This window comes from Trichechus manatus, unplaced genomic scaffold (assembly GCF_000243295.1).
Source record: "Trichechus manatus latirostris isolate Lorelei unplaced genomic scaffold, TriManLat1.0 scaffold00354, whole genome shotgun sequence".
Taxonomy (NCBI): domain Eukaryota; kingdom Metazoa; phylum Chordata; class Mammalia; order Sirenia; family Trichechidae; genus Trichechus; species Trichechus manatus.
Genome location: NW_004444290.1, coordinates 51,626 through 72,751, shown reverse-complemented (window position 1 = coordinate 72,751; position 21,126 = coordinate 51,626). Strand labels below are relative to the sequence as shown.

The following is a 21,126-nucleotide window of genomic DNA, read 5'->3' as shown; positions in this document are numbered from 1 at the left end:
TTATGCTGTTGAAAAAAGATATTTCCAATGAATAGTTTGTTGGTCTTGCAAAATTCTATCATTCGATCTCCAACTGCTCCTTGTTCTTTGTTTCCAGCTTTCCTATTCCAATCACCAGTAATTATCAATTTATCTTGATTGCATGTTTGATAAGTTTCAGAGTGCAGATGTTGGTAAAAATCTTCAATTTCTTCATATTGGGCATTAGTGGTTGGTGTGTAAATTTGAATGATAGTCGTATGAACTGGTCTTCTTTGTAGGCCTATGGATATTAGCCTATCACTGACAGTGTTGTATTTCAGGATGCATCTTGAAATGTTCCTTTTGACGATGAATGCAACGTCATTCCTCTTCACTTTGTCATTCCCGGCATAGTAGACCGTATGATTGATTCAGAATGGTCAATACCGGTCCATTTCAGCTCACTAATGCCTAGAATATTGATCTTTATGTGTTCCATTTCATTTTTGACAACTTCCGATTTTCCTAGATTCATAATTTGTGCATTCTATGTTGTGATTATTAATGGATGTTTGCAGCTGTTTCTTCTCTCACAGTCCAGTGTGCTACAAGACCAAATTCAGGGCATCAGCTCCAGGGGAATGCTTTCTCTGTCAGCTCTGGAGGAAGGTCCGTGTCATCAATCTTCCCTTGGTCTGGGAGATTCTCTGCACAGGAACCTCAGGTCCAAAAGACACGCTTTGCTCCTGGCACTGCTTTCTTGGTGGTATGAGGTCTCCGTGTGTCTCTGCTTGCTTCTCTCTCTTATATATCTAAAGAGATTGGCTTAAGACGCTATCTAATCTCATAGACCTCATCTATAGGCTAATCTATCTTATTACGTCATAGTAATAGAGTTCACAACACATAAGGAAATCACATCAGTTACAAAATGGTACACAGTCATACAATACTGGGAATCATGACCCAGCCAAGTTGACAGATATTTCTGGGGGACACAATTCAATCCATGACAACCCTCAATGAGATAGATTGACACAATGGCTGCAACAACGGGCTCAAGCATAACAAAGATTGTGAGGATGGTGCAGGACCGGGCAGAGTTTTGTTCTGTTGTACATAGGGTCGCTATGAGTTGGAACCGACTCGATGGCACCTTATAACAACAACATGTACAATATCTATAAATATTTATATATGTAACCATCTGTATATGTATTAAGCCGAACATGAGTTCATATTGATGTCTCCAAATCTAATACATTATCCCAGGGATCATTCTAGCCTGCTCTCCTTGCTTGTTGTCTGTAACCTCCCACTCCAACCGTGAGAAACCTGGCTCCCACCATCTCACTCCCATTAAATTAATTGTTCAGTTCCAGTATACAAGTATAGGGGTTTCAGAATTGTTGACCTGTACCCCCATGGCACAGTGGTTAAAGTGATCACCTGGTAACCGAAAGGTCAGTGGTTGGAAACCACGAGCGACTCCGTTGGAGAAAGATGTGGCAGTCTGCTTCCATAGAGATTTACAGCCTTAGAAATCCTATAGGGTCGCTATGAATTGGAATTGACTTGATGGCAATGGTTTTTTTTTTTAACCCCCATGGGAAGCAACTTTATCAGGTAGAATACAATTCCTTTTTACATTGGTTCCTTTTTACTTTAGTCTTAAAAATTCCACTCATTTTCAAAGTTACTTAGGTTAGTACCTTTTTACCCCATATCCTTCAGTGCGGTTGTTTCATACACAGTGGTGTCACTTGGCTTGGTGTCACCCAGTGCAGTAACTCACGGTGTCACACCCTCTTGCTAATTACCTCTATATTGTAGCTAAAACACCAGAAAATTTGGCATAATCAGCGACCGTAAAAATACTGACAGTAATGAAAACAACAGCGCATGCTTGTAGCTCCTGCAGACGAAGCCGCATGATTCAAAGCGTCATTGTAATAGGGTAATAACGACAGCTCTGACCGGAGTGCATTAGGAGGTTCACAAAGTAAATTAGCATAGAGTTTTAGCCTTGTAGGTATATTGATACATGTACGCTGGGCTGGCCAAAATTTTGTTGTTGTTGTTATAACTAACGACAGGGATATTTTTATAAGAAAATAATAAATTTCTGCTGAAACACTGCACAAACATTTTATAGACAGTCATTTTGGTGGTACCCCCCTGACAGTGTCACCCGGTAAGGTCTGCACCCCATGCACCCCTCTAACGACTCCACTGTTCATATATTTGTAAGACAGTAGATTTTTTTGTCACATTTTGCATTCCAACCTGAGATTCCCCAACCTCCTAAATAGTTTTTAGAATTTGAATACATGAAGGTTCACTCTTTTTGCTGTAAAGTTCTATGGGTTTTGACAAATGCTTAGTGTTGTCTATCCACCATTATAGTATCATACAGAAGAATTTCACCTCCCTAATAAATCTTCTGTGCTCCACATATTTAACCCCCCCCATGAACTCCTAGAAGCCACTGTTATGGTTACCATCTCTAGAATTTTGCCTTTTCTAGAACGTCATATCAATGGAATTACACGCTATCTAGCGTTTTGAGACTGACCTTTCTCACTTTCAAGATTCATCCATGTCTTTACGTGGCTTGTAGTTCATTACCTTTTATTGATGCATAGTATTCTATTGTATGGCCATGCCACAGTTTGTTTACGTGTACATCTATTGAGGGGCATCTTGGTTGCTTCTAGTATTGGCCAGTTAGCAAATAAAATGCTATAAACGTTGACATGTAGGTTTTTGTGTGGATATAAGTTTTCAAATCAGTTGAATAAATACTAAGGTGATTCACTTAGTAAGAGAGTGACAAGCTGTCTTCCAAAGTGGCTGTACTGTTTTACATTTCCACCAGCATGAATGAGAGTCCCTGTTACTCCACATCCACATCCTCATCCTCACAGAAATTGGTGTCTGTCAGGTTTTTTTTTTTTTTTTTTAGTTTCAACCATCCTAATATGTGTTTGGAGTCCCTGGGAGGTGCAAATGATTAACATGCTTGGCTGATAATGGAAAGGTTGTTAGTTTGAGTCCACCCAGAGGTGCCTCAGAAGAAAGGCCTGGTGATCTATTTCTGAAAAATCAGTCATTGACAACCCTATTATCACAGTTCTACTCTGATACACATGGGGTCATCATGAGTTGAGGTCAACTTGATGGCAGCTAACAAAACAAAGACTGAAGAAGAATTCATGCCTTTGAATTATGGTGTTGGCAAAGAATATGGAATATACTAGGACTGCCAAAAGAATGAACAAATCTGTCTTGGAAGAAGTATAGCCAGAATGCTCCTTAGAAGCAAGGATGGCGAGACTATGTGTTACATACTTTGAACATGTTGTCAGGAGGAAGCAGTCCCTGGAGAAGGACATCATGCTTGGTAAAGTAGAGGGTCAGTGAAAAAGAGGAAGACCCTCAACGAGATGGATTGACACAGTGGCTGCAACAATGGGCTCAAGCGTAGCAACGATTCTGAGGATGGTGCAGGACTGGGCAGCGTTTCATTCTGTTGTACATGGAGTCGCTATGAGTTGGAACTGACTCAACGGCACCTAACAACAACAACATATGTATATGTATATACATGTGTGTGCATGCATGTATGTTCATATGTATAATAAAGCACATAGGGGCACAGTTATGGATATTTCTTAGACATAACTAAACATCTTGCAGGATTGGTTTTCTGGGTTTGAAGCCTTAGGCCCATAGTCTCGTGGGACAACACAGTCAGTCGACATAATATAGTTCACAAAGTTTATGTTGTACATCCTAGTTTGGTGAGTAGTGTCTGAGGTCTTAAAAGCTTGAAAGCGGCCATCTAAGATATAACTATTGGCCTCTTCTCATCGAGAGCAAAGAGAAAGAAGAAAACCAAAGGCTCAGAGAAGAAACTAGTCTACAGGACTAACAGTCTGCACAAACCATGGCCTCATCTACTCTGAGACCAGAAGAAATAGACGGTACCCAGCTACCACTAATGACCGTTCTGATCAGGGCCACAATAGGTGGATACTGATGGAAGGGGAGAAAAATGTGCAACAAAACTCAGAGTCTTGAAAAGTCCAGACTTACTGGACTGGTTGAAACTAGGGGACTCCCTGAGACTATTGTCCTGAGCTACTCAATAAACCTTGGACTGAAACTACTCCCTGAGATCAGCTTTTAGCTAAATAACAGACTGGCTCATAAAATAAAGCTTATTACCCATGAGTACGGTGCACCTTTAAAAAATCATCTGTATGAGATCAAACGGTCAACAGCTACTCTAAAGCAAAGATGCAAGGGTAAGGGGACAGGGAAACCAGATTACAGTTGTGAAACATCCAGAAGGGAATTAATGAGAATATTAGCACACCGTAAAAATTGTCAACAATGTCTCAACAATTCGTGCAGTAATTGTTGAATGGGAACCTAATCTGCTGTGCAAACGTTCACTGAAAACACAACAAACTATTATTTAAAAGAAAAAGATGCCTCCTTTCTCCAACCAGACGATCTTGGCCTCCTCAGCATCTCCCCTCAACCCCACCATGGAAGTGTCGGGCTGTGCTCTGTGACGTCTAAGCCTCACCTTGGCCTCCCCAGCATCCCTCTTCCCCACGGAGGCGTCAGGTTGTGCTTTGTGATGTCACACCCTCCATGGGCTACCATTGGCTGGGCAGTACCTTGCTGACCAAACAAAGCCTAAGGGTGTGGCTCCTGGGGAGGGATATAAACAGGAGGCGTCAGGCAGGCTTGGGGTAGACCACTAGAAGGCCTTGACATGGCGAAGACGACCGAGAAACCCCAAACGTCAGCCGCAGTTGATGAACACCCGATCCCAAGCACCAAAGGGAGGAAGAAGGCGAAGGCCCCCAGTCAACCTAGGTCCAGCGGCAGTGTCAAGGTGAAGGCCCCCGGTCAACCAAGGTCCAGGGGCAGTGTCGAGGTGAGCCGACCGCACCCAAGCTCCTCCTCTTCTTCCCCATTGATCCCCCAAGACTTCTTCCCTGTCCTTGCCTGGCACAAACCCCTCCTCGGCCGGTACCTCTTCTCATAAAGTGCCCGTTCCCATCCGTCCTACATCCCTTTCCCCCAAACCAATGCCCTTCTGTGCTCACCCTGTTGTATTTTCAGGTGCGGAAGACAACCACCGGGGTAAAAAGATCTCCTCGGGGGAGTCTGAATAAAAAAGCCCCTCCGAAAACTTCCGCCCGCCCAAAAATGCTTAAGAAAGCTAGAGGGCCAACACTATTCGGCCATTATCACAAGTTTAATAAGAAACTGAAGCTAAATGAGCCATGCGAGGACCAAGAATCCCAAGAGGCCTTGGAGAAGTCCACCGCTTCAAGCGATGTCCCATGCTGCTAGGAGCTTCAGAGCAAGGTCAGAGACCTCAAAACTCTTCGCAGAATCTCCAGAGGGCTGGGTGTGGGGACCGAATCTTACACCAACAGGGTGCACCAATGGTGATGATTAAAATAAAACACCAAGGTGTGAAAGAGATGTGTGTGTCTCTGTGTTCTTTGATGGTGGGGAGGGAGAAAGGAAGGGAAGAGGTAGGAGTGTGAGGAGGTAGGGAGGTGGGGTCCTGCAGGGTTGGGGATCAGACCACAGGTCCACAGTGATCCAGACATTGGGGATAAGGACTGGGGGAGAATTGGGCATGGAAGGCGATTTCATCATTAACACTTTAACCCATGGGCAGCAGGTTGAGGGGCTTCCAAGGCAGGGTGGGGTGTCTGGCATAGCCCTGGTCCGTTCGTGCACTAGACCTGCCCACTCAGACCGCACTCAACTTCCAGCTGGTAATGATGCTTGAGACACTTCCAAGCCTATTCACGTAAGTTGTCCTGTGCCTTCCGTCCAGATTCCCCACCATCTCTCCCCTCTGGTCCCTTCTCCACCCTTCAGTGAACCCTGCATTCGGAGCCCTGAGGGTCAGCCTGCCGTGGCTCTCTGGACTTGGTTGTGCACGTGGTGTCTCTCATGGACTCTGGCAATTGCCCTCCCCTGGATCCTCCCTATGCCCTCACTAGCTGAGGGTCTCGGTCTGGCCTCATCCCCTGACTCCTGGTCATTGGGACTGAATCCTTGCTTCTCAAAGTAAAGGGGAAATGTCTTGTTGACATTTCAGAATCTTACATCGTGACCAGAGGAATCCTGTTACTCGGGACTTCACTGCTTATATCCAGTTTCACATGGGTGAGGGATTAAGCTAATGTTCTGCTTAACCTAATTAGAAATCGGGGAGATGCGAATTAAAAGAACAGTGAGACAGTATTTTTTCATCCATGATTCTGACAAAAATTTAAAAGATGATAAAAATATTTGTGAGAGTGTAGGATATTCACATGCATTAATTTTTGAGAAGACAAATTGGTGTATTTTTGGAATAATGTTGCCAGTATTTATAAAAGTTTGAACTATTCAAACCTTTTCCACTTAAACGGAATGCCTGTGTTGACATGTCTTCCTGATTAGAAGACACACACATTTGCCCAACAATCCATGTTCAAAGATGTTGATTTCAGTCTTATTAATCATAGGAAACATGTGTCCATCAGGAGAATGGTTGGTGGTTGGAGTCCACACAGAGGCAACTCAGAATAAAGGACTGGCAATCTACTTCCAAAAACTCAGCCACTGAAAATCCTGCGGAGCACAGTTCTACTCTGACACACAGGGTCTCTGTGAGTCAGAATTGACTGGACAGCAACTGTTCCTGGTTCGTTCTTAGAAGCTATGGCACTGTACTCCTGTATGATTGCTGCTCCTGGACACCACTATCCTATGAGGAGGGGTGTGTCTTGCTTTGCCTAGGACCCCACCCCACCGACACCGAGTCTCACAAAGAGCAGATGCTCAATTCAAGTTTTGGGGGAAAATGAGCCAGTGAGCAGGGGCTTTCATTTATTAAGGTTTAATTTCTCCTACAGTCGTGAATAAGCCAAGCAAATCCAAGTATATATCTTTTAATTTTACCGAACAACAAACTAAAAGAGGTCAGGCAAGTCAAGAATTAATCATATTTTACTTTTTTCTATTTTACTGCCGAGTTGTTTCACGTCTTCAAAGAAATTCCTGTTCCAATGCCATGTCGTCTTGTTTCAGATCACCAAAGAAGACAGGTTTCCCAATTTGTTTTACAAAATAGCAAAACTTTTACTCTTGTATAAGGTAAACATCAATAAATGTGTGATCAATGTTATTCGTAAACTTAGACTCTGAAAATAATTAAACTATCTATTCAAGGGAACAGCATTTGAAAAATACCGACAAGAAAAGAGGATAAAGCTCCAAGTTCCTCCCTACAGAACAGGGGTCTTGGTCTGGCCTCATCCCCTGAACCACTTAACTGTAAGTATGGTCTGTGAGTTTTGTGTGGCCATTGCAACAGATTATCAAATCCAGAAGAGGAGTAGAGAGTGCTGTGGGAGGGACAGCTGGTTTCAGAATTGGTAAAAAAAAAAGGTTGGAGAGTGGAGGTATGTCTGATAGAGATACCTCCTCGAGATCAGCTTTGTGCTGATGGAAATTTTCATCTCTCCTCCTGAAGTTAGACGAGATTTGATGCTGCCATTTTACAGAGACCTTTAACCTTTTTTTTTTAGTTGACAGTTTTTTCCCAAGCCTACCTTGCTGAAAGTGAAGAGGACTTGAAGCACTTACTGATGAAGATCAAGGACTATATACAGCCTTCAGTATGGATTACACCTCAATATAAAGAAAACAAAAGTCCTCACAACTGGACCAATAAGCTGTATCATGATAAATGGATTAAAGATTGAAGTTGTCAAGGATTTCATGTAACTTGGATCCACAGTCAATGCCCATGGAAGCAGCAGTCAAGAAATCAAATGCATTGCATTAGGCAAATGTGCTGCAAAAGACCTCTTTAAAGTGTCAAAAAGCAAAAATGTCACTTTAAGAACTAAGGTGTGCTTGACCCAAGCCATGGTGTTTTCAGTCACCTCATATATATGTGAAAGCTGGACAGTGAATAAGGAAGACCAGGAAGAATTGAGGACTTTGAATTATGGTGTCGGCAAAGAATATTGAATATACCACGGACTGCCAGAAGAGCGAATGAATCTGTCTGGGAAGAAGTACAGCCAGAATGCTCCTTAGAAGTGAGGATGGAGAGACTCTGTCTCACATACTTTGGACATGTTATTAGGAGAGACCAGCCCCTGGAGAAGGACAGCACGCTCAGTAAAGTAGATAGTCATCGAAAAAGAGGAATACCCTCCAGGAGATGGACTGACACAGTGACTACAACAATGGGCTTGAGTATAACAAAGATTGTGACAACAGCTCAGGACCAGACAGCGTTTACTTCTGTTGCACATCAGGTCGCTATGAGTTGGAACCGACTCGATGACACCTACCAACAACAACAACAAAAGAGCTGCCCAGCTGTCATTAGATATTTGGGTCTGAATTACAGGAGTCTTGTCTAAACCAAAAAGCAAATCTCATTGCCGCAGTCAGGAGTGGAGTCTGACTCATAGTGACCCTATAGGACAGAGTAGAATTGCCACATAGAGTTTCCAAGGAGTTGCTGGTGGATTTGAGATGGATTAGAACAGCTGATCTTTTGGTTAGCAGCCGAGCCCTTAACCACTGTGTTTGTTACCAGGGCTCCACTTCCTATATGTGGATATCATCAGTATATAGATGATAACCAAAGCAACAAGAATAGTTAAGATCACCCAGGAAGAATGTGAAGAGTAAGAAGAGAGTGTAGGTCATAGCCCTATGGAACTGGACCATTTCGAAGGAAAATGGGAAGCTGCCACAGATGTGGGAGGGGCACCGGGAGGGTGCAGCGGCTTAGAAAGACCTAAGAGAGAGATAAGAGGGTTTTAAGGAGGGAATAATCAACCATGTAAAATCTTTCAGAGTTGAAGTAAGATAATTGCTGAAAAAGCGCCTTCGGTTTTAGCAACACTGTTGAGAATTGTAGCTGGGAAGGAAAGGTGAGAGAAAGACCACTACCTTAAGTCTGAGTGTGGAGAGGGGATTGGGGTTGAGACAGAAGGGTTCATCAGTGGAACTAGACTCTGAGCTGGCAGCAGCGAATAGGGACGTAAGGGGTCTAGGTGGGTGCTTAGATCAAAGGAGAGTAGTTTATTGTTGTTGTTATTGCAAAAGAATAGGAGAAAGGGTAGGTGAGTGGTAGAAGGAGTTGAGAAAGCTTTCGGGCAAAAGTGGAGGGAGTTGCTGCTGGATGAATTCTATTTTGTCTGTGAAGTAACAGGCGAGGTCATCTGCCGAGACTAAGCTGAGAGACCGCAGGGCAAGCCTGGCTCTTCATTTATCACTGTGACTCAATGCTGGTAGACTCTTTCTGTGGTCCTTCAAACCCAAAACCAAATCAAAGCCATTGTGGCGACCCTCTAGGACAAAGAGTAGAACTGCCCCCTTTGGGTTTCCAAGGAGCCCTGGTGGCACAGTGGTTAAGCATTAAGGCTGCTAACCAATAGGTCAGCAGTTCGAATCCACCAGCCGCTCTTTGACAGGAGGCAATTCTACTCTCTCCTTTAGGGTCACTAGGAGTTGGAATTGACTCCACGGCAATGAGTTTTAATCTTTATGGGAGCCTACTGCCACATCTTTCTCCCGGGAAGCAAGAAGCTGGTGGGTTCTAACCGCCAACCCTCCGGTTAGCAGCCGAGTGTTTAACCACTTCGCCACCAAGACCGCTTGTGGTCCTGGAACTTCTAAAATGCCTAGTGGAGGTACAGCGCTTGGCACAGAGCTTACGAGAAGGAAGAGTTGTTGAGGGAACACGTGACAAACTCGGAGCTATGCCGGTCTGAACTACCATCCCCAGAATGCAGTGCGGCCTCTGGGAAGTGCGGGCCTGGGAAAGCAACTGGCCTCTCCCCGTCGCCCACTCCTATTGGAGGAGCGCTCACATTCCCAGGAGGCTGCGCGCGAGCGGGGCGCTTTACGCGGAAGTCCGAGGCGCTGCAGTGCCAGCCTCCTGTGGGAGAGGGCTGTTGGCGGCCTCGCGCTGACCAGTGCGCATCTGTCCCGAGCCCGCGCGCGTTTCCGAGGGTGCCCGCACAGGTAAATGGTGCGGGGCGCGCTCGACTGGAGAGGGGGAGACGTCGGCAGAGGGAGGGCGGAGGTGTCGACGGGAAGGTGCTGGGGGTGGAGCGAGGAGGCAGTGCATGGGTGACTCGGGCTTCCCTGGTGTCGGCAGTTCGATTTGTCGGGCAAGTCCAGTTTGGGCGAAGTGCGTTTTATGGCGCCGATAAGGCCTCGAGTTAAAGAGGTTCGGAATGTGTTACTTCAGTTTTTGTTACGGGAGGGAAAATGTTAACTTTCTGTCAGTTTGCATTCTTTGGGATCTCTGTGTAGCATTTGAATCCCTCGATCACTAAGTCTTCTTAAAACTCCTCTTCACACCCTTGATTCGATGTCGTCACGCGTCTGGTTCACCCTCTACTACTGGCTTTGCATTACCCTTTGTATGCTCCTGGCCCCCCGCGCGCTCCTCCTCTACCGCCTGATGTTGACATTCCTCTTCCTCCTAGATTCGGGTAGGAACTGTGTCTGGGGCCCAGACCTGTTTCCTGAGCGTCAGACCTGTATCTATCATCATTATTGTTATTAATGGCCAACATTTGTCAAACTCGGACTATGTACGAGACTATTTAGGAAATGCTTTACATCTCCCTCACCCATAACCCCCACAAACAATTGGTTATCAAGTCCTTTTCTTTCTGTGTTATTAATTGCTGTCAACTACCTGTACCTCCATTCTCCCACTCTTGATCCCGGAGGATACTGTCATGTTTGAGATACTCTTTCTATAGGGTCTCTGTGAGTTGGAATCCGCTCCACCGCAATGGTTTTTTTTCTGGGGTTTCTGTTTGAATAGCGGTGGCGGAGAACAGATTCGTTCATTAGTGTAATAAATATTTATTGAACAGCTAATATACACTACACACGCTTGTACATATTAAGGATACAGCAGTAAACAAGACATAGCGATCACTACTCTCAGGATTGTGGGGGGTGGCAGTTGGGGGAAAACAGGAATAAACAAGATGATTTTATATGGTGGTGAATGCAAAATAAAACACATGGTTGACTTGACAGGGTGGAATTCTGTCCTGAGGAAGACAGAGGGATTGGGTTGTGTCTCAGAGCATCACCCAAAAATAATATTTGTAATGATAACAGTAGTCTTGATCTGTGACCAGGCTTCTTCTTGTGTGCCATCGAGTCTATTCCGACTCATAGCAACCCAGTGCGGTGGCACAGTGGTTAAGAGCTACAGCTGCTAACCAAAAAGTTGTCGGTTTGAATCCACCAGCTGCTCTTTGGAAACCCCATGGGGCGGTTCTACCCTGTCCTATATAGGGTCTCTATGAGTCAGAATCGACTTGATGGCAATGGGTTTGGGTTTTTTTTTTTTTTTAAATCTTTACGGGAGCAGATCACCAGGTCTTTCTCCCGTGGAGCCAGAGTGGGTTCGAACCGCCAACCTTTCAGTGCTTCCAGGGCTCCTTGTGAGCAGGCTTGGGTGGGGGTGGGGTTTATAAATACATCACCTTCCCCCCATCTCCTGGTCTGTCATAGTAACGGTTGTTCTTCATTCTGTCTTCTCTAAGATTATTACATCAGAGTTAGTGGTTTAGCTCTCATTGGCTTATTTCCTCTTAAGACCCAGACAGAAGAGTCTGGGGTTGGATTACTGTCTACTCAACTGCTTTATCTTACTTAGGGAGATACTTTGGTAATGAAAATATTCTTCTTGCCAGGTCCTACTGATTATAAAGTTATCTATCATTTATAGCATAGTTAAAGCAAAACATGCTTGGTATTTACTCACTTATTTGCTCAACAAATATTTGAGGGAATATGACAGGCACTGTGCTGGGCACTGGAAACATAAACCAAAAAACCCAAACCCATTGCCGTTGCGTCGATTCCGACTCTTAGCGAGCCTTTAGGACAGAGTAGAACTGCCCCATCGAGCTTCCAAGGCTGAAATCTTTATGGAAGCAGACTGCCACGTCGTTCTCCCGTGGAGCAGCTGGTGGGTTTGAACTGAGGACCTTTTGGTTAGCAGCCAAGCGCTTAACAACTACGTCACCAGGGCTCCTTGTACTGGGAACATAGTGAGGGTGAAATAGACTTTGACCTCTTCTCAAGGGAAAATAATCCTAACAGTATACTGGGGAAATTCCTATAAAACACAGACGAACACTCTCCTCTGGGGGAAATAATTATAACAGTATACTGAGGAAATCCCTATAATACGTAAACTGACACCTGCATTCTTTTTTCTTCATCCAAAGCGATTAGCAAAACTTAAGGAAATTTCCTCGGCAATTGTGTACGCTCTTAGGTTATATACTTATTACACTTTATGCATTTATTTGTTTATGTCTGTCTTCCCCGTCATACTATGGATCGCTTGAGATAGGGGATCTTTCTTACTCGTCTTCATATCTCCAGAGTCTATCACATTGGCTGCCATATAGTAAACCCTCAGTACATATGTGTTAAACTGAAATAGACTCTTTGATCAAACCCAAATGTCTACAGTTCCTTTAATCAGCCTTGTCCCTTAACCTTCTCACTCACCAAGTGTGGACCATTCCGTCTCACCCTTACCTCTCCTAGCTTGTTCTCACCTCTGTGCCTTATTCCATAGGTCTCTTCTAAAATGAGTTCCCTTCTCTTTCCTGAGCACCTTGTGTACCACCCCCATTGCTTTGATGGGACAATTAGTTTAATAGTACACCCCATGATACAGGAGTGGAAAATTTAATTTCCATCGTTTATTTCCTGTTAAACATTCTGTTAATGAACTGTTGTGAGAATTTACATAATACACCCCCTTGCAGTAATATAATGATACAGAATACTTTCTCTTGATTTGTCATTGACTGTATTACCGTGGTTTGTGTGAGCAGTTGATTCTTACGCTTATTTTCTCCGTTTGAACAGTGACACAACCTTTGTACAGCATGTTATGGTATCATTTGGTTTTCAGTTGGTAAAACCCATCTTCGAGTATTATTTTCTCCTTAGCCGGAGATAATTCAAGTGCTAGTTATTCTGCCACACTGTCGTTTTCAGAATGTGAGATAAAAGTCTCAGTTCTTAAAATACAGCTGAAGACTTATTGCACGCAGGTATCTTTCCATTGTAAGTCACGACTGCAAAAGATAAATGTTGTCATTATAACTGATTTAAAAAACATAACAGGAGTACAAGAGTGTTTAAGTCGTGATTGTCGTTATGATTTTAGGATGTGCCCAACCTAAGAGCCAGGTGTACTTACCAAGACGTTAAAAATTAAGCACTGTCACTTTAGGGGATTTCTTGACGCCTGTGCCTTATAAACATGAGTGCAAAGGCGGCACTGAAGTTGCCATTGCTCATTTGTAAGGTACTTATTGTGTACATGATCCAGAATATACTTATATATTTTTAATGTTATCAGAATAAAAATATAGAATTGAAAAATTTCTCAGAATACATGGACTCCAGTGTGAGAAACACTGACTTGGTCTTTTCCCCTGCTCTGCTCCCTGACACTGTCTTTAACCTCTCTTGAATGCCTCCACTGAGGAAGAGCATTTATACTGATGCTGTGCTATTTTGTTAGCAGATTTTTCTTTATACAGGCAATCCCTTGCAAAGGGAGATATTCCAAAAGTTCCTTGGTAAGATTATTGTTTGAAACTCTGAATTCATTTTCCCCTATAAATAATGCTATCCATAAACAATTTGATTCTTATACCAGCCAGTAGCATCTTACTTAACCTTTAATTTACTGGACTTCAGACCTTCACCATAATTTATAATAATTTCTCTATTTAAAGAAAAACTACATCTGGAATTCTAACTTGGATTTTCCCATTGCGTATGTTGTTTTGGAATCCCAGCAACTGGAGCAAAAATATCCTTTTCATGGAACCTTTGTTGTTGTTGTTGTGTGACATCAAGTCGATTCCAACTCATAGTGACCTCATGTGACAGAGCAGAACTGCCCCAGAGGGTTTCCTAGGCTGAAATCTTGACAGGAGCAGATCACCAGGTCTTCTCTCCTGCAGAGCTGCTAGTGGGTTTGAACTGCCGACGTTTAGGTTAGCAGGCTAGCTCTTAACCATTGCATTATCAGGGCTCCTTATGGAACCTTTAGGCAGTAGAAACAGACTTCTCAAACTCCAGGCTCTGGTGGTTGCCCTTGTGACCCATAGCTTTAGGGACAGGACTCCAATATTAGTGAGGAAAGAGAAGGGTTTGGGAGAGGGGAAGAAGGCAAATTGGATGATGTGAATATATGAAGAAGGAAGAGTAGGATTGATTTGGGGGGAATGGTGAGTTTCTAAGGTGGGGGAATCTTAGCAGAAATGAAGTAGAATTGGGTTGATGATTCTGGAACCAAGCAAGGAGTAAATAAGAGAACAGGGAGGAATACTGTTGAGACAGGACTTTTCCTTTATACTCCATTATCTTGTTTTCCTTCTCTTCCCTCTCTGGTTTATCTTTTCATTCTTTTTCTTCCTGAATGTTATCTTATATTTATATATCACTTTATGGTTTAGTAGGCATTCATATACCGCTGGCAATTAGCAGAGCGAGGTTTTCTGACTTCAGATGTAGTGTACCCTCTGCCACGGTTGTTTCTGTTACCCAATACTCGTCACAGCGTTACAGAGTCTATTGCAAAAGAGATAAAGAAAGAGAAGGGAATTCCTGTTAGCGACATCTGGGAAGAAGGTAAAGTTTGTTTCTGTGTAGCTAATGTTTAACAGTTAGGTATGTTTTAATTGGGGAATGCTTTTATTGAACAAAACTCCGTTTCCCTGTAACTTGTATCCATTACCCCATTTATATTCTGAATAATGTGTTTCCTGTTCCAGGCGACTGTACTTTATAAAAATTTGGAGACTACTGTCATAGTCCTTCTAAGTTTTCTCTTATTCTTGTTAAATATTTCTAGTTCCTCCAGCCATTCTTCAGGTGATGAGATCTGCAGATCTCTCACCCATACCATTGCCCTTCTATCCAATCTTGAAATGTTATACCCAGACTTGAATTCAGTGTTCCACATGTTTTAACTAGCACAGAGTGTAATGGCAATGTTACTTAAAGAGATCAAGACACCCTGTTCCTTAATGTAATTTATGATAGCAGTTACTTCATGTCACTGGTTCATAATGAACTTCGTTGTTGTTGTGTTCTGTCGAGTCATTTCTGACTCAGCGACCCTATGGGACAGAGCAGAACTGCCCCATAGGCTTTCCAAGGAGCAGCTGGTGGATTCGCACTGCCAGCCTTTTGGTTAGCAGCCAAGTTCTTAACCACTGTGCCACCAGGGCTCCAATAACGAACTTAGGGTTCACCAAAACGCTAGATCTTTTGTGTATTGTTGCCAAACTCAGTTTTCTTCGTGAAGCTATTCAGGGACTAAGAAGGCGGCTAGTTTTTCTTTTTTTCCCTCCCATTTCTCTGTCTCCGGGACTATGTGTATGATTTCTTGTCTCTTTGTTTATATTTGTCTCTGTGTGTCTTGTTGATCCTAACCAATGACCTCCTCCTTTGTTATAAAATTTCAATGATAGTTTTACAGCTTTTATTTTTCTTCATAGTCTCTGTACCAGTGAACATGGCTGACACTCGTTCCTTCTTGAAAAAATTTTCCCTTTGGCTTCTAGGCCACCACACTCTTCTGGCTTTCCTGTCACTTTCCAAGTTTGTCCTCAATCTTCTTCGTAGGCCCTTATTCATCTGCCTTTCCCTTCGCTGTTGCTTGTGCCTTGGGGCTTTATCTATGGCACTTTTCTTTCTGTATGCATTGTATTGTCAGCGAATAAACAGTGTTTAAAATGGCAGGTCTAGATGAACTCATCTAGGGATGATAGGGTGCAGAACTAATCCCTGAGGAAAGTCAGCATTTAAATTTAAGGTCAGTTAGAGGAGGAGGAGTCATCAAGAAGACAGAAGGAGTAGCCAGAGACATAGGAGAGCGTTTCAAGGAGGGTTAATCAGCGGTGCTCAATGTTCCTGAGAGGTCAAGTGAAGTGAGAATGAGCCGTGACCACGGTATTTTGCGACATAGGGGTGGTTGGTGATCTTAGCAACCATGGTTCCGTGGAGTGTTAAGGGCAAAAGCCATATTCTAGTAAGTTGAAGAGTTAAAAGAAGGTGGAGAAGCAGAGATAGTGTGTATATAGAATGATTTTAAGAAATGGAACAGTACCTACCACCCCCCACTGCTCTGACAGGGGTCACAGCAGAGGGTCCCAGCCAGAGCTGGAGAAAAATGTGGAACAAAATTTTAACTCACAAAAAAAGACCAGACTTACCAGCCTGACAGGGACTGGAGAAACCCCGAGAATATGGCCGCTAGGCACCCTTTTAGCTCAGTCACGAAGTCACGCCCGAGGTTCACCCTGCAGCCAAAGATTAGACAGGCCCGTAAAACAAAACGAGACTAAATGAGCACACCAGCCCAGGGAAAAGGATGAGGAGGCAGGAGGGGACAGGAAAGATGGTAATGGGGAACCCAAGGTCAAGCAGGGGAGAGTGTTGACATGTCGTGGGGTTGGCAACAAAGAAAAAGAAAAAAGGAACAGTACCTGAAATGCAATATGTGGTCAAGGGAGGCTTTTAGGATCAAGGGAGAGATAACGTATGAAAAAGTGATTAGGAAACTATAAATTGCTACATATGTGTAAGGAGAAATCCAGAAAGAAGATAGCTGAGGACAAAACCCTCGCAAAGACCCTCATTTAGACAGTGGAATGAAGAAGAGACACTAAGAAGAGTTCAGCTCAAGAAACAGATGAGTGCCTTTTCTGCTCTGCGTGCAGTCCTTGTGGTCCTTTGGTGCAGGGATTCCAAGAAGGAATCAGCATGTTCCCTGACCTCAAGCAGTGTATAATCTGCTGCAGTGTTTCACAAAGTATGGGTGTATGAATCACCTGCATCCAGGGAGGCTTGCTTTAAATGCAGACTCCAGGGTCTCTCTTTCAGACCTATTGAACCAGAATTTCAGGGGATAGTGCCAAGAATTTGACTTTTTAACAGGCGACTCTCATTCTGCCACCCAAGGTGACTCATATTCATACTGAAGTTTGAGAACTGCTAGTCTATGGGGTGAAGCTGAACATGTTAACAGATAACAATAAGTTTAAGAATAATAAGTGTCTATCTCTTTTTACAAGTTGTTGCCACTAGTTAAGAGAAACTGGGGTGTTGTATGGAAATAAATGGTATATATTCATAACCAAACGTGAGAAAAATAATCTAAAGCTCATGATGTATTATTTTAGTAATGTTTTGTTTATAAAGGATCTTAATATAATTTATAAAACCATTCCTGTCGTGGAAGATTTGGGTTATTTTTACTTAGTTTCCACTATGGGTAATGCCTTTATGCTAGTGGCCGTGTGCAGTATAGGGGCAAGAACCATACTGCCTGGAGTAAAATCCCAGTTTGATCACTTAGTAGCTGGATAATGTTGGGCAAATTATTAAAGTCATCTGTGCTTCAGCATCCTCATCTGTAATAGGAGCATCATAATAGTGTATTATCTTATTGAGTTGTTTGTGAGGATAAAATGAGTTAATAATTGTGAAGTGCTTAAAACAGTGCTTGACACATAGTAAACACTTAATAAAAGTGGGCTATTATTATTGTTAATAGGCATCTTTGTGAATCTAGACTGTAATTTCTGTTGAATTATTTTCCTAGGATAAATTTTCAGGATGGTATTCCTGGGGTAAAGGATGAAGACATCTTTGTGTCCCTTTGCTGTATATAGTCATTGCTTCTCAAAAGGGTTATATCGGTTTGTGCTGTATAATTTGTAAATGTAATCTACTAGTGTAATGTGTGTATGTGTAATATCGTATTTTGTATGTCTCTATACATACGCAGGAGTCCCTGGGTGGTGCAAATGGTTAGGCGCTGGGCTGGACTATTAACTGAAAGGTTGGCGGTTCAAACCCACCCAGAGGCACCTCGGAAGTAACAACATAAATATGCATGCATATCTGGCTTAAGTTGGTAAGCTTGTTAAAGACTGTGATCTTACTTTTAAACTTGTTTTTAAGCCTGTTAAGTTTAATGTTGTTATAGCACCTTGTTTAGTACTGTCTCCAGATGATATTAATAAATGATAAGTTACTTTTGAAAGATTATGTCAAAGAAATACTCTAAATCTTATGTGTCTTTTTTCCCTTTGCTAGATTGAAGCCATGGCCATTCTATTTGCTGTTGTTGCCAGGGGAACCACTATCCTTGCCAAACATGCTTGGTGTGGAGGAAACTTCCTGGAGGTGACAGAGCAGATTCTGGCTAAGATACCTTCTGAAAATAACAAACTGACATACTCACATGGCAAGTGAGTTCGGCTTCGCGTGTGGGAGAGGGTGAAAGAAAACTTGGTAGATAATTTGAATAAGCTCACAGAACAATAACCTTTACCAGCTTAGAAAACATCTGTTTTTATTAAGTATAAATTTATTGTGTAATTCTTATAGTCTATCATTGAAATAATATTAAGAATTTATTTTAAAGAAAGATACGGAAATGTTACATGTAAAAATGATTTTGCTAAAGTGCTCTTGGCTATATGAAACTTGATGCAGATAAGATAAATAATATTCCTTTGTTCATTCCTTCAGTAAATATTTACTGAGCACTTACATTGCCAGGCACCTTGCTTGTGATAGGGATACAACAAGAAACAGTATTTGCCCTCATAGAGGTTATAATTTAGTGAGCAAGATAGTCAGATCCATAGATAATTATAGTGGAGGGTGAGAGGTAGAGGTTAGAGGGATAGAATTCCAGGTAGAAAGAAAAGCAGAAAGAGAGGTATGGAGACATAAGATTATAGGGCCAATTTAGGGAAATGCACTTGTTCTCTGTGGCTGGTGCCCAGGTTGGTGAGAGAGAGATGGGTAGAGAGAAGTCATAAGTGGTTGCCCTTTATCCTGAAGGCAGTAGGAAGGCACTGAAGGTTTTCAGCCCAGAGTATGACAAGGTCGGATTTTGCTTTCGAAAGCTCACTCTGGTGGCTGGTTGGAGAATGGATCGGAGATGGCATAGATGGAAAATCTTAGTAATCAGATAAAAAAGTGCCTCAACCTTCCTCATCTTTATGTAAAAATTTGTTACTTAACCCATCCTTATTTCCTTACTTCTTGTCTCAGAAGAAGGTCCTTACTACTTTCTAGGGCTAACATATAGTATATATGTTAGAGTATACTCGGAGCTACTGTAAGAGTCCCCAAAGAGATAGTCTAGAGATGGGTGGTTCAGTACTGGTGGGATTGCTCTGCCATTCTCAGTTAGTGGCTTCTAAGTCTGGCCAAGGCAGCTGCGTCAGTTCTTGTTACCTACCAGTGCTTGCACAGTATTTTTAAAGGTAAGGTCCAGAGGTAGCACACATTGTTTCTGCTTGCAGTTTATTGTTCAGAACATAGTCACGCAGCTAACGTAGCTGTGCGTGAGGTCAGGAAACGTGGTCTCTGGCTGTGCAGCCATGTGCTCAGCTAAAACTCTGTTACTCTGGAAGAAGTCACAGGATATCAGGGGACGACTTGCAGTCTTCCAGTCTTCTCCTCTGGCTACCCAAATATCTGGGTATACTCTTCTTCCCAAACATAGAGAACACATTCTCTCCAAGGTGTGTGGCCCCAAAGTCTCTTTTGGTCGCTGTATCCAGCACTAAATCCCGAGTCTCTGGGTGATACACAGCCCTCTCCGTCAGGCCCAGGGGTGGCTCCTGTGGCACACTGACCATAAACTAAAAGGTAAGTCATCTGTTCCCTCTGCTCCCCTGACCCAACCCAATAGACAATGGTGGAATAAGAACAGGATCACCACAGTGGGAGTTACAGACTCCAATCTGGAAAAGGGAAGAACGAGAAATATGTAGAAGTCACTGATTCCTAGTAGTGATCAAATAACTGCTTTGCAACAGTTTCAAAGACTCCCTCTTCTGACTGTGGAGTGGTTAGTGGTTCTGCTTTCTTGGAAGAGCTCCTTGACTTTCTCCCTGACACTTGGCTTTGCTCTCCTGAAGGTTCTTCCTGGTCCATTACCCTCTCTGGCTACATCCGAGATGAGTATTGGAAGAGTACATCATCTTTGGGAACTGTACAGGTTTTATAGTCTACTTCCTGCTGGTGTAGGTTTGGGGGACTAGAGGCTGCTTTGGTAGTTAAACAGTCACAGACTCTTGTGGGTGTGGCTTTATAATTTCTTCCGAAACTTATTAGGCTTATGCTCTAATGTGTATCTAGTCAGTTCCCAGGAAAATGCTATCTTAGTTACCTAGTGTTGCAGTAACAGAAACACCACAGGTGGGTGACTTTAAAGAACAGAAATGTATTGTCTCCCAGTTCTGGAGGCTGAAAAGTGAAATGGTCTTGGCTGTGTAGGTTCCATATGTGGGCCTCTCTCCTGGTTTCTGGTGTCTGCTGGTGATCCTTGGTATTCCTTGGATTGTAGACAGGTCCTCATGTGGTATATGTCTCCCTGCTCCATGTATGTCAGTGTCTATTCTGCTCTTTTTATAACTCAGAAGTGATTACGTTTAGGACCCACTCTACTCTGGTATGACCTCATTAACATAACAGGAAAAACCCTATTTCTGAGACTTCCACATTTCCTGTGGGGGTGCACAATTCAATCCATACAAATGACTAGGGAAAGCAGCTATAGTAGAAAAAGGAGATGTTATCAGTCTATGTCCTGATCCAGTCCTCTCCTGTATCCGCTGGGATGATCATTCGTCACTGACTTTTTTTTCTTTTTAACCGTCTGCCTTGGTTTCTCTCCTATAATCATGTTGAATCGTCTCAATCAAAGAATCTTTTATTGCTGTACACCAAAAAAATCCATTTCACTGTGTGTTAATTTAAAAAATAAAATTAAAGATTATATTTTTATTGACTCAGTTGTCTCTTCAAGTTTTTTCCCTGTCTTACTCCCATTCTTCACCTCCAAATTTCTTAAAAGAGAAGCGAATACTTCTTGCCTCAACATCCCGACTTCCATCCCACCATTGTAATGAAGCTATTCCACTGAATGTTAACTTCCAAATCTATATTTCTGATCCTGACTTCACGAATGTTTGACATCTCCATATTACTAAACTGCTA

At 42.9% G+C, this 21,126-nt stretch overlaps 1 protein-coding gene across 2 annotated transcripts in view; it reads left to right on the top strand.

The window, feature by feature from the left end:
* The first annotated feature begins 9,879 nt into the window (after positions 1–9,879).
* VAMP7 (vesicle associated membrane protein 7) overlaps positions 9,880–21,126 on the top strand; it is a 56,631-nt gene continuing 45,384 nt past the window's right edge. The window contains exons 1-2 of one of the 2 annotated variants that reach the window (XM_004390919.1): positions 9,880–10,044; positions 18,202–18,356. In XM_004390919.1, coding sequence (XP_004390976.1) covers positions 18,211–18,356 — 146 coding nt within the window. In that variant the 5' untranslated portion in view covers positions 9,880–10,044; positions 18,202–18,210. Of the gene's footprint in view, positions 10,045–17,844; positions 18,020–18,201; positions 18,357–21,126 lie in introns of those variants that run through there. The other variant, XM_012559876.2, reaches the window with a different exon arrangement.